This window comes from Erpetoichthys calabaricus, chromosome 12 (assembly GCF_900747795.2).
Source record: "Erpetoichthys calabaricus chromosome 12, fErpCal1.3, whole genome shotgun sequence".
NCBI lineage: Eukaryota > Metazoa > Chordata > Cladistia > Polypteriformes > Polypteridae > Erpetoichthys > Erpetoichthys calabaricus.
Genome location: NC_041405.2, coordinates 71223805 through 71238586, shown reverse-complemented (window position 1 = coordinate 71238586; position 14782 = coordinate 71223805). Strand labels below are relative to the sequence as shown.

General features: G+C 37.6%; 1 protein-coding gene across 1 annotated transcript in view; it reads left to right on the top strand.

Moving 5' to 3' along the window:
* The window catches only part of il1rapl2 (interleukin 1 receptor accessory protein-like 2), a 1145651-nt gene extending 1131199 nt beyond the window's left edge, over positions 1-14452 (top strand). Inside the window, exon 11 of the mRNA XM_051935188.1 lies at positions 13529-14452. Within this exon, the coding sequence (XP_051791148.1) occupies positions 13529-14220 (692 nt within the window). The 3' untranslated portion in view covers positions 14221-14452. The remainder of the gene's footprint in view (positions 1-13528) is intronic.
* The last annotated feature ends 330 nt before the right edge of the window (positions 14453-14782 follow it).

The following is a 14782-nucleotide window of genomic DNA, read 5'->3' as shown; positions in this document are numbered from 1 at the left end:
ATATTGGCTACTACTGTAGTCCATATTAGATATTGTAACCACAAAGGGGTGCCAAAGCGCTCCAAACCATACAGCACACAATATATCAATAAAATAAGGAATTTTAATTCCTTCTAAAGCACCTTTCCACAGACCTCTTCCAAAGCAACAATCAGCCACAATTACAATTATAATCACAATGAACCAATAAATCTTCTTCCTTCCATCCTCCAGTTGAGTGTTGCTCAATGCCACCCAACTCTGACTCATCCATGTGTCGCAATGGGTTTCCTTTTATGCCAGACCCGGGAATGTTTCCAGGTCCACACCATGTCTTCTGGGAAGCATTTCCAGATCATAGTGAAAGTAGGGAGGTCCTCCCTCAACTGCACTCTCTAAAACGTAGGGACACTGATAGGGTTGCCCTTCTGAACTCCATCCCAAGCACCCCTGCAGGTGTCCCAGCTAGGTTCCCATGTGAGGACCGCTGCCACTTGACATATGGGAGATTAAATTGTTCTCAACTCCCAGGTTCTGTTGGTCTGTCCGTTATTTTATACCATCTGGGCCCAAAGTTATTTATTTGTTCCGCCGCCCAATTTCGGCTGCATTGTCACACTGGCCTCTGGTCCGGGTAACGTATTTCTCCCTGTTTCGTCCCAGATGCCTACTCTCCTCCTACAATAGGTAAAGTGTCTATAAAACGTATTCACCCCCTTGGAGGTTTTCCCATTTTATTGGTATTCATCGTTAAATAACAGTGGATTTCAGGCTTCTGTGGTGGGCTGGCACCCTGCCTGGGATTGGTTCCTGCCTTGTGCCCTGTATTGGCTGGGATTGGCTCCAGCAGACCCCTGTGACCCTGTGTTCGGATTCAGCGTGTTGGATAATGGATGGATGGATGGATGGATTTCAGGCTTTGTTGACAATGATCAGCAGAAAAGGACTTTAATGTCAAAGTGAAAACAAATTTCTGCAGTGTGGTCTCTATATATATGAAATCCTAAACCTAAAAGTGCAACGATTTTATGTGATGTTTTTATGTCACTTTTTTTGTCATGCTTTAAATCAGACTTATTTTAAAACCTACATATATGTTTGTTATCATTCTTTTTAGTATTTATCAAACTTTAATGTGATGTTGTTAGATTTTCAGATTCTTATTCCATTTTTAAATTATAAACTAAAAAATATCAAGAACTCACATCCCACAGGACGACACTTTGTGCCAAGAGACCTAACCACGCCCGGGGCCGGAAATAAAAGACAAAGAGTAGATGACAAAGAAAACTACTGTACAGGCTTTTAAATGTTCGAAGTGCCGCGTGAGATGCAGATCATGTGGCACTGCAGCAGCAGCAAGCCAGCAGCTGATCGAGCAAAGAGGAGGTAAAAAAAAGCTGTTTTTGTTTCCCATTGTATCACCATTTACGAGGGGGTTTTGGAGGAGCGACTGTGTCTCCTTGGGGTGCATTCAGCCCCCCTCTTCACAACACGAGCGGAAGAGACGCAAAGTGGCTGGCACATAGCGCAGGCCAGGGGTGTTGGCCAGCGAAGCGAGCAGGGGGCAAACCTCCTAGTTAAATATAAAACACAAAATAATTGATCACATAAGTATCCACTCTCTTTGCTATGATACACCAAAATGTTCATGGTGCAGCCAATTGGTTTTTGAAGCCACATTATTAGTTATATATGGAGATCACCTGTCTGGGGTTTCAATTGATTATACTGTAAATGGAGCTTTGCGTGGAAGGTCCAACTTGTGGGGAGTCAAACCTACTTAATGGAGACAGAAGAACACTTCAAGCAACTCTGTAAAAAGGTGACTGAAACGCACAAGTCCAGAGAATCGAGACAAGAAAATATCCAAGTCTCTGAATATCACTGGGAGTCCATTTAAATTATCATTTTGAAATGGAAACACAGCTGTAAATTTGCCAAGAACCGTCTCCCTACAAAAACAAAGTGATCATGCAAGAAGAAGACTAATGAAGGAGGCCTTCAAGAGATCTGTAAGAACTTTGAAGGAGTTACAAGTTACAGCGACTAAGATGGCATAAACTGCACAGATAAAAACTTTTGTCCGGGTGCTTCACCAGTTGCAGCTTTGTGAGTGGCAAATAGAAATCCACTGTTAAAAAAAATAAAAATAAAATGTTGGGACAGGGCGGCACAGTGGTGCAGTGGTACCGCTGCTGCCTCGCAGTTAGGATACCCGGGTTCGCTTCCCAGGTCCTCCCTGCGTGGAGTTTGCATGTTCTCCCAGTGTCTGTGTGGGTTTCCTCCCACAGTCCAAAGACATGCAGGTTAGGTGGACTGGCGATTCTAAATTGGCCCTAGTGTGTGCTTGGTGTTTGTGTGTGTCCTGTGGTAGGTTGGCACCCTGCCCAGGATTGGTTCCTGCCTTGAGCTCTGTGTTGGCTGGGATTGGCTCCAGCAGACCCCCATGACCCTGTGTTCAGATTCAGTGGGTTGGAAAATGGATGGATGGATGGATGTTGGGACAGTCAGCAGGAAGAAGGTTTTATAGTCTGATGAGACTTGTTATATTTCAGTCAGGGTTTCTCCTTTGGCTAGGGTTCAGATCTGTGTTTTATGTCCTTATTGTTAATTTTTTAATCATTTATGCATGTTAATGTTTCTTTTGTTTATTATCTGCATTGCTTACTGTGCCTTGGTTATGTTCCATGTGTTTTGTGGGTGGTGCTAATCACCGCCAGGAGGGACTCCCATAGTTCTTGGCAGTTCATTTTGAACATGCCAGGGAGTTGGTGAGTTTACTTGTGCTGATTTTCTGTGATTAATTGGCTTTCTAGATTTTTTGATGTTTTGCTCTGTTTTTTATTTGATGATTCTTTGAGCTTCTGTATTGGGACTTGTTTGATATGGGTTGCCTTGTACCTTGGACAATTCCATTTTGCATTTGTCCTCCACGGAACTTCATAATGATTGGAAAATTTATTGTGGAAAATAAGTCTTTTACTTGATAAAGATTCAGTGTTTGCATTTTTTACTATCTGGGATTTGATGGTTGTATCCCCCTCTAGTGGGCATTTTTGGAAGTGCTTTTGGAACATATTGGGATTTATGCGCTTGGGATTCCTAAGTCACAACAAGACCAAAATTGAGCTTTTTGTTTATCAGACTAAGTACCATGCTTGGCTTAAGCCAAACACTGCATGTAATCAAAAACACACTGTGAACCATGATGGTGGCAGCATCATGCTGTGGGGATGCTTTTCTGTAGCAAGCCCTTGAGAAGGCTTGTGAGGGTAAAGGGGAAAATGAGTGCAGCAAAATGCAGAAAAATCCTGGAGGATAATCTGATGCAGTCCACAAGAAACCTACACCTTGGTGGGAGATGTGTTTAACAGAACAGCAACAACTCTAAGCATAAAGCAAAAGTTACACATGAATGGCTTAAAAAAACAATGTTAATGCACTGGAGTAGCCATGTCAGAGTGCAGAAATCATTCAAAATATTTATGTTTGGACTTATAAAGAGCTGTTCACTCACGATCTCACTGCAAACTGACTAAGAGCGAGCAGTTTTGCAAAGACCAATGGGGAAACATTGCAGTGTCCAGATGTGCAAAGCTGAGAGAGACTTAAGCACACAAACTCAAGGCTGTCATGACTGTTAAAGGTGCATCTATTAAATAGTGACTTGAAGGCGATGAATGAATGCGTATGTAATCAATTATTTTCCTGCCTTTTATATCACTTTGAAGAATCTGTTTTCACTTTGACATAAAAAAAATGTGCCTTTGATCAATGCCAAGGATTGAATACTTTTTTTATGGGTATTGAATGTAGTATATTGTCCTAAATAAAGGTTTAAAAATACTACTATTAATAATAACAATAAATAATGTCTAAGCAAGTCTAGCAGTAAAACTGTTCATGAGCACAAAATCCAGCGAATAAAAGTACTTATAATGTGATCTTATAAAATGGATGATTTCAATGCAATTTTCAGGAATTAAATATAAAGCAAAAATTGACTAAACCGGCAAGTTAAAAAATGTAATTCGCAAGCCTACTATTGACCGTTGCCTGTACAGTACAAAATACTGCACTTACCTCTAACTGTCATTAAAACTATTCTTTTTTGACAGTGCATTAAAAACTTGCAAAGGCTTCATAAAACACATCTCTAAGGTCAAGGAATTGTAATGACTATTAAAACACCTTCCGAAGAGTAAAGGAGATTGGGCCCTAATTGGCAACAACCTAAGAGGCATCATTAGCACTCACTTTTCATTTACAAACCAGATTGCAGCATGAATAAATAAGCATGCTGGTTCTGGCCATTCATTTGCATAAATGAGGCTGCTTGGCACTTATCTGTATTAATTGATTTACTTACTCATGATCATAATAAAAAAGAGTGTACAGCTTAGTATCACTTGTACACAGTATATTATTTATGCACTGCAAATTGACCATGAAATTGCAATGTGTTCTTGTTCTTAGGTTATTTATTTAAACATACAGAGCTAAAGAAACCAAAGGCAACCTGAATAAACTGTAAAAACCGTGCTGACAACTGATTAGAAACAATTCCTTTCTTACTGCCGCAGAGAATTTTTGCACTTTTTATTACTCATCCAATGACTTTTGGAATGTTAAACATGTGCTAATGAAGCTAAACTGGTTTGGTTCGTTAATAATTAATATTTGGTTTAATGCATTTATAAGATGTACGATCAGACCTATTATAAACCGATTATAAAAAATAAAATGAAAGAAGGTAATAACAACAGAAACAAAATTACAGCATACAAAGCAGATGAAAGCCAGTTCTGTGGACTCCACAGAACAAGGGCTGAAACTTTAAACTCTTACAGACAGGTGACAATGAGCCTATTGCTAGCTGCTTTTCACTAGAAGTATTGACGATATCTAGAGAATAAACAGACCAAAAGAACAAAAGCATGAAGTTGAAATTGTACTCTGGATATATTCATGCTGGATCATACTTCCAAATTAGTTCATTTTTACAATGAAGCTGTCAACTAAAAGCAGCAGTAGCACCAAGGGGGCGGTCAACATGTCAGTCTGTCATTCAAATAACTCAACAGGTACTTATTAGCATTATTATAGGTGGCCATTAAAGCCATTCAAAGGGAGACAGAGAAGAGAATGAAAATGTCAATTCCCATTTCTGTGGGGTCACAGCGTCTCCCCTGTACCTTGTCCTCCTCCTTGGCACTGATATTCACTTAGGAATTAATGAAGTATACCATTGTCTGTCACATTATATCACACATTATTATACATACTAAAAATTGGAAAGACAATGGATCCAGCCTTACCGACCCCTTCCTTTCAGAAACAATAAACATAACTAGATCTGCAGATCAACATTCTTCTGCTTAAAACAAGCTCTTCAAAGTTAATGCAGTAGTTAGTTATACAGCTGTTTAATAATTCATAAGAGCAATAATACTGAAAGGACAAGATAATTTGGAGTTAGATTCATATACTGCACACACATGACAGTTTTAATGATGCCTTTTCTTGATGGTGTCAGCCTTAGTGAATTGTCCACAATCAACTTTTAAGGAACTGTAATGTTAATAAAAGCAGTGCCCAAAATAATAAAACGTTGTTGCATTAAAGACTAAAATACTTTTTACTACCCAAACACCAAGGAGTTAATACATTTAAATAAATGTGTTGTTAAAAAAAACTCAAATGTAATATTTTAGTTAGGTTTTTCAGGCCCTTAATTTGTTATGTAGTAGAAGCCTGTTTGACAGCAATTACAGGTTCAAGTCTTCTTAAATATGTGTCTCCAAGCTTTATACACCTGGATTTGACTAGTTTTTTTTCCTTCTTCAATTCTTCCTGGAAGAGCCTCCCAGACTCCATTAGACTGGATGGAAGTGTCTGTAAACTGCCATATTTAGGTCTCTCCACAAATGTTCTTTGGGGTTTAGATCTGGGCTTTGGATGGGCTACTAAAGGATAATCAGAGACTTCACCCAAAGCCCCTCCAGCATTGTCTTGGCTGTATACTTCGGGTCATTGTTATGCAGAAGGTGAACTGTCGCCCCAATCTATTGTTGCATGCACTCTGGAGCAGGTTTTCTTCAAGGTTCTCTCTGTGTTTGACTTCAGTCAGCCTTCCCTCAGTTCTGACCAACGTTCCTGTTCCTGCTGATGATAATTATCCCTATAGCATGATGTTGCCACCACAATGCTTCACTATATGGATTGCCAGACACAGTGCTGGGAGCTCTGCTCAAAGAGTTAATTTTTTTTCTCGTCAGACCAGATAATCATTTCCCTGATGCTCTCAGAGTGCTTGAAATGCCAAGTGGGAGTTCACTACTCTGTCATAAATACGTGATTAATGTAGTGTTGCTGAGATGGTCATCCTTCTAACAGCTTCTCCCATCTCAGCCAAGAACTTCTGAAACTCTGTTAGAGTAATCATTGGGTTCTCGGTCACCTCCCTGACCATGACTCTTCCTACCTGGCTACTCAGTTTGGCCAGACAGCCAACTCTAGGAAGAATGTTGGTGTTTCCAATTTCACAACTATTGAGGCAACTGTGCTCCTGGGAACACTTAAAGCTTTAGAAATAGATTTGTACCCTTGTCCTGATCTATAGCCCACCACAATTTGATCATGGAAGTCTAATAATAATAATAATAATTCATTACATTTATATAGCGCTTTTCTCAGTACTCAAAGTGCTATCCACACAGGGAGGAACCGAACCCACAATTTTCCACAATCTCCTTACTGCAAAGCAGCAGCACTACCACTGAGCCACCTGTGGTAGATTTCTACAGAAGTCCAGAAAGTTTTCTGGACTTCACGGCTTGGTTTTGGTGTGGGACGTTATATACACAGATGTCCATCCATTCATCCATTTTCCAACCCGCTGAATCCGAACACAGGGTCACGGGGGTCTGCTGGAGCCAATCCCAGCCAACACAGGGCACAAGGCAGGAACCAATCCCGGGCAGGGTGCCAACGCACCTCAGGACACACACAAACACACCCACACACCAAGCACACCAAGCACACACTAGGGCCAATTTAGAATCGCCAATCCACCTAACCAGCATGTCTTTGGACTGTGGGAGGAAACCGGAGCACCCGGAGGAAACCCACGCAGACACGGGGATGTTGTATTTTTGAATATTGTAATTTAATAAATTTAAAAAAATATTAACAGTCTGTTCTTTGGGTAAGGTGTTTTTGGACAGTTTTGGCCTTCTTCATTGTGGTATATTCATATCAGAAATAAAATAATACATTAACAAATGCTTGCTTTACTGATAGAAGAATTGAGTTGGAGTTAATTATGTACAGTTACATATGCAATATGATATTATACCACTAACTTGGTTATATCTGAGGAGTGGGGATGAGTATAATCACACAGCATTTATGAATGACAGGCAAAACTGGAAAAGTGAGGGAGTAACCATTTATGTAAAAGAGAAATTGAATGCAAGTCTGTCTGGAAGAGGTGATGAGCCATATCTTACTTAGGATATTTTGATAGGACTAGAAACATTAAATATAGAAGCCTGATATTGGGAGTAGTTTTATATACCTTCTAATACAGGCAATATTTTCAATATGTATCTTTTTAATGATATAAAAATTAGTTTAGAGAGAGATATTATAGTAAGGGCGGACTTCAGTTACCAATGTATTAACTGAAATTACCTTGCAAATAGCAGAGCAGAAGAACAGGATTTTATAGCTGTAATCCTAGGTGTATTATTTGTAACTAATAGGATAAAATTTGGGGGTTTAAAATGATTGCCTCATTAGGATCTTATGGTAATGGTATAATACATTTGATTACCTATTGTGTTAATTTACAGCAAACTGCGTGTCTGAAGTCACTGTGAGAAGTATATAGTATAGCGCAGCAATTATGAGGTTGCTGGCAAAGAGAATGTGCACGTAATGAAAGAGAGTAGGTGAAACTTCACTGTGTAACTTACCTGTAGTGGTGAACGAGCAGCCAGCATAATGCGGTTGCAACCACATGTGGGCTAGATTAAAGGAAGGTTTAAAATAGTGATATTGCACCTGATCACAGAAGTACATAGAATGCATGACTCAGTGTTGTTTGTTATTGAGGGACCCTGGAAGACATAATTAGATAGATAGATAGATAGATAGATAGATAGATAGATAGATAGATAGATAGATAGATAGATAGATAGATAGATAGATAGATAGATAGATAGATAGATAGATAGATAGATAGATAGATAGATAGATAGATAGATAGATAGATAGATAGATACTTTATTAATCCCAAGGGGAAATAATAATAATAATTCACATACTCCAGCAGCAACATACTGATAAAATATTAAATTAAAGAATGATAACAATGCAGGTATACAGACAGACGATAACTTTGAATAATGTTAACGTTTACCCCCCTGGGTGGAACTGAAGAGTAGCATAGTGTGGGGGAGGAACAATCTCCTCAGTCTGTCAGTGGAACAGGAAAGTGACAGCAGTCTGTATTGTCTATTATGTATCTTGATATTTTTTAGAACATTAGAACACTCTAAACAAGAACAGGCTATTCAGCCCAACAAAGCTTGCCAGTCCCATCCACTTATTTCTTCCAAAAAAACATCAAATCAAGTTTTGAAAGTGCCTAAAGTCTCACTGTCTACCACACTACTTGGTAGCTCATTCCAAGTGTCTATCGTTCTTTGTGTAAAGAAAAACTTCATAATGTTTGTATGAAATTTACCCTTAACAAGTTTTCGTGTCTCTGTGTTCTTGATGAATTCATTTTACAATAACAGTCTCGATCCACTGTACTAATTCCCTTCATAATTTTAAACACTTCAGTCATGTCACCTCTTAATCTTCTTTTGCTTAAATTGAAAAGGTTCAACTCTTTTAATATTTCTTCAGAGCCTAGTCGCTCTTGTCTGGACTTTTTCTAGTGCTGCTAGGTCCTTTTTGTAGCCTGGAGACCAAAACTGCACACAGTACTCAAGATGAGGCCTCACCAGTGCATTATAAAGGTTGAGCATAACCTCCTTGGACTTGTACTCCACACATCGTGCTATATAACCTAACATTCTGTTTGCCTTCTTAATGGATTCTGAGCACTTTCAGGAAGTCAATAGCTTAGAGTCCACTATAACTGCTAAGTCCTTCTCATAAGGTGTACTTTTGACTTTCAGACCTCCCATATTGTATTCAAACCTAACATTTTTACTTCCTATGTGTAATACTTTTACATTTACTGACATTAAATTCCATCTGCCACAAATCTGCCCAAACCTGTATGCTATCTAAGTCCTTCTGTAATGATATAATGGATTCCAGATTATCTGCTAATCCACCTATCTTGGTATCATCAGCAAACTTAACCAGCTTGTTACTTATATTCCTATCTAAATCATTTATATATTTATTAAATATAGCAGCAGCCCTAGCACTGACCCCTGTGGAACACCACTCTTAACATCGGCCAATTCTGAAGAGGTTCCTCGCACTATCACCCTCTGCTTCCTGTGTCTGAGCCAATTCTGCACCCATCTAAAAACATCAAACTTCCACTAAAAACATTGAAATCCCACTTCTTTTAGTTTGATGCCCAACTTCTCATGTGGCTCCTGATCAAATGCTTTCTGAAAGTCCAGATAAATAATATCATTTGCTCCACTTTGATCATATCCTTTTGTTGCCTCCTTATAGAATTCCAGCATGTTAGTGAAACACAACCTCCCTCTTCTGAACCCATGCTGACTGTTCCTAAAAACTCCTGTCCTTGCCATATGTTGCTCAATCTTATCCTTAATAATTCCTTACATTAATTTTCCTGTGATGCATGTTAAGCTTACTGGCCTATAGTTGCTTGGATCTGCCCAGTCACCCTTTTTATATAATGGATTGTTTATTTGCCATTTTCCAGTCCTTCAGAATCTCTCTAGTGCACAGTGACTTCCTAAAATATGTGTCAAGGGTTTATATATGTACTCGCTAACCTCCTTAAGAACTCAAGCATAAATCTTATCTGGTCCTGGTGATTTGTTTGATATCAGTTTATTTAATCTGAGCAGTACTTCTCCCTCTACAATTTCCAATCCCTCAGTACCTTCTTAGTAGTCGCATTTACCTCTGGGAGGTTATCCACTTGCTCACTTGTGAACACCTCAGAAAAATGTAAGTTTAGGGCATCCACTATTTCATTGTCTGTATCTTTTAATTCCCCTTTACAATTCCTGATGCACTTCACCTCCTCCTTGACTGTTCTTTTACTACTAAAATATGGGAAGAATCTCTTAGAGTCTTCTTTCGCCTTATCTTCTATATTCCTTTCCAACTTCAATTTAAAAGACATTCGATAAGTTCCTCATGAGAGACTTGTTACCAAACTGAAAAAGTGGAAATTTAAGACATAGAGTTCAGATACATGCAAATTTGGCTGAAACCCTGGAAGCAAAGAGTAATGGTTTAAATTTTATTGTGTCCCTCATGGATCAGTACTGAAGCAACTCTTTTTTTAATATATGTAAATTATTATAAGAATATAAATAACAAGCTTATTAAATCTGCACATTATACCAAATTAGGTAGAATGGCAGATAATCTAGAATTAGCCATATCATAACAGATATTCCTGGACAGATACGGGCACATTTGTGGCAGATTAAATTAAATATAAGTACAGTAAATCTAAATTATCACCCATTTGAAGTAAAATGTTTTATCTGAGTACACAAGTAAAGAATTTTGAAATTTGAAAGCATAGTACTCATGAGAAGGACCTAGGAATCATTGTGGTCTCTTCACTATATAAAGTATAACCAGCCACTATACAGAGGTGATTAAGAAGGCTAATGGGATATAAGGTTAAAGAATTTAATGTGTGGAATACAAGTTAAATGGCAATTATTGCTTAAGCTATATAACACACTAATGAGGCCTCTCTGGAATACTATGTGCATATTTGCTCTTAATATTATAAGAAATGTGTAGCAGCACTAGAAAAAGTCCAGAGAAGAGTGACTAGGCTAATTCCAGGTGTACCATGAATGAGTTATGAGATGAGGTTGAATGCGTTAAACCTTTTAATTTTGACATGATTAAAGTAATCCAGCTGTTATTCTTAAACAAGAACATGGGGATGCATATGAAAACTTACTAAGGATAAAGTTTGCACACAAATGTTATAGTTTTTCACAGAGAGAACCATAGACTCATAGTATAAGGTGCCCAGTAGCATGGTAGACATTAGGACTTTGCATATATGGTTATCATCATCACATTGTAAAACTATTTTAGAAAAATGGTTTATATATATATATATATATATATATATATATATATATATATATATATATATATATAGCAAATGAGTGGACGCTTTGTGGCAGTATTGCTCACCTTTTCCCCAACAGACAAACTCACTGGACACAGGTTAAAAGCACTAAGAAATAATTTCATTTCTTCTTTTCTTTGAGATAGTGCCTCCAAAGCACCCCAGCCACATTAAACACCAATAAACTCACAATAATTAAACACACTACTCTCCTCTACCTCCCAGCAAGCTTTGTCACACTCCCTCCCAACTCCGGCTCGCCTGCTGGGTTCCCATCATTTGCAAACCATTGTATTCTGTTTTTATGTACATTTTACACAACGTCCCAAATTCATTGGAATTGGGGTTGTATATACTGTATATATATATATATATATATATATATATATATATATATATATATATATATATATATATATCCATCCATCCATCCATTTTCCAACCCGCTGAATCCGAACACAGGGTCACGGGGGTCTGCCGGAGCCAATCCCAGCCAACACAGGGCACAAGGCAGGGAACCAATCCTGGGCAGGGTGCCAACCCACCGCAGTATATATATATATATATATATATATATATATATATATATATATATATATATATGTATATATATATATATACATATATATATGTCTGACTGGAACATTATTTGAGTACACCAATAAGACATAAAGATGTCCATAGAACTTTGTAGTGCTTTTCCACTTTCTCTCTTTGCCCACATCCTGTTAAATGTGTTTTTGTTATTGGTAGTGTTTTCCGGCTACAGATTTGTGTTTCCTACTATACACTCTCCTAATAGCTTTTATGTTTGGTCATTTGCCACTTCATATTATGACTAAGCCTTTTCAATCACTCAGCATAATTTATATAGTGTGAACTACAACACCATTCAGTTCTTTGTTGGAAGTGACCATATATTTACTTATTTGATCAAACTGAACATCAGAAGTGAATTTTACAGGCTTATTTTATTAAACCTGCCTTTCTGGCACAGATTCTCCTGCTTTTCATTGGTTTAACGTCTTCAAGATCAGTAGCTTTAATACCTACTTCTCATCAGAAGTATGTAAAAAGTACTTGTCTTTCAAGGGAGATGCCTGTTTCTAAGAAACTTCTCATTAAAACAATTCAATCTGATATATTTGAACATTCATTGTAATGCAACTGCTTCATTTATTACAGTAAAAACTTTTCTTTTGTGAGCTTGTGGTCTGTCAAAAAAAAAAAAAAAAAAAATTCTGTGTCTCGTCTTCACTGCATGCAGTCCTTGGCAGGGGTACACCACAGTGCATTAACTTTGAGGAACACTCCACCTGTCCATTATGTTACAGCAATACCTCTGTCGTGTTTCTCAATGAACCAAGCAACTTTTTAACAACATTAACTCACATTGTTGGAATTTATTTTGCATATTTCATATGTAGAGGTCAGGTTCTAATACGTAGTATAGGCTGCCAAAATTAGTTCTAAATGACAATATAATTATAAAGGCTAGTTGCAAAAAAAAAATTTAAGGTAAAATGCAACTCTACAATTTTTTACATTATAGCCAGAGAAAAGTGCTTTACAGACAAAAAACGGCTATTGACTACTAAAAAAGAGGTGTTTTTCAAATAGGGAAGTTGATAAAAGATGATCACTTTATAATAATAACAAATTTTACTTAAATATATATCCCTCAAGAAAACATCTGTGATATAGAGCCTGGTATGTCAGGGCAGCACAAAGAGTTAGATAGATAGATAGATAGATAGATAGATAGATAGATAGATAGATAGATAGATAGATAGATAGATAGATAGATAGATAGATAGATAGATAGATAGATAGATAGATAGATAGATAGATAGATAGATAGATAGATAGATAGATAGATAGATAGATAGATAGATAGATAGATAGATAGATAGATAGATAGAGTTCCTTTTGCTTCAAAACTTCCAGTTTCTGTATTTTAATTTATCAAGAATGTTTTTGACATAATGGCATGGTGTGATCTCCCCTTTATATACCCTGTGACAGAAATGTGTGACTTCTAAATCAAATGAAGAAAAACTTACTGTGTAGATGAATCCCATGTTTTTTAAATAATTTTTTTATAACAGTGCAACAAGTGGGCATTTTACAGTTTATTTCTATGCAACCCAGATATCCAGTATAATTTGCTTACTAAGTATACTTCATTTGTTTTCTTCTCTCTTACAGTTTACATTGAAGATCTTGCCAGAGGAGTGGAGCAAAGCCGGAGACTCATCATTGTGCTGACTCCTGACTTTGTCACCAGGAGAGGGTGGAGCATCTTTCAGCTGGAAAACCGCCTCCACAGTATGTTAGTGACAGGTGAAATTAAAGTGATCATGATCGAATGTACGGACCTGCGAGGCATCATGAACTACCAGGAGGTGGAGGCATTGAAACACACCATAAAATTGCTCTCAGTGGTCAAGTGGACAGGGCCTAAATGCAACCAACTGAAATCAAAATTCTGGAAGAAAATACTGTTTGAAATGCCTGTCAAGAAAAAGGAGACACTGTCTCGCAGACAGGTCTTGGACTCCGGGGAGCAAGGCCTTTTTGGTGACCTTCAAACTGTATCTACTATTGCCATGACAACAACGTCCTCCTCAATGGCCCCCTCCCATGCAGAGATCCCCGACTTTCATCAAACAAATCACCCACAAATGAGACATTATTGCCGAAGTTATGAATATGAAATGCCCTCGTCCCCAGTGCAAATACCATCCATGGGCAATCGACATTTGTACTGTAACATCCCCATGACTCTTCTAAATGGACAAATAATGCATAACAACACTCTAAAAAACAAGCCGGAACTACATTTGAATAATACTTTTGTGCCAGTCTCTGCTAGAGAGCTTACCAGTGACATCTGGTAATGTGACTCCTAGAATCTTTTCCTTCTTTGCATGAAGACTCGCACAGACAGACTAACTACTTTCTGACTAAAGCCCACAGAGTTGAGCACTCACAACATCTCTTGTCTTTATATAATATATTTTGGGGGTTTTGGTTCAGTAAAAAAATGAGGGTAGCTTTTAAAAAATTACCTTTCCTACTTAATTCGAAGTGTTAATTGACATTGTTTTTATGTAATCTTAGTTACTATGTACAGTTTGCATACATGCTTGAGAATGACTGAAACGTCAAACCCAGTGTGTTTTGAAAGTGTATTTTTTTGTTTTCTCAGAAGCGTTTACTAGACCCATCATGGGGGAAAGGTTGACAATGGTTTTCTCATTACATATAACATACTGTATTTCTATACTGAAAGCTTGAAGGTTGTTTGAGCATAAGTACTCATATTGAAATGGATAATTTTTTCTTTGTCACATCATAAATCCATTGAAAATGTAAGTTTAATTTTACACTCCTATAGAGAAAGCCTGGCAACCTATATATGTATATATATACTGTATATATATAGATATACTATATATA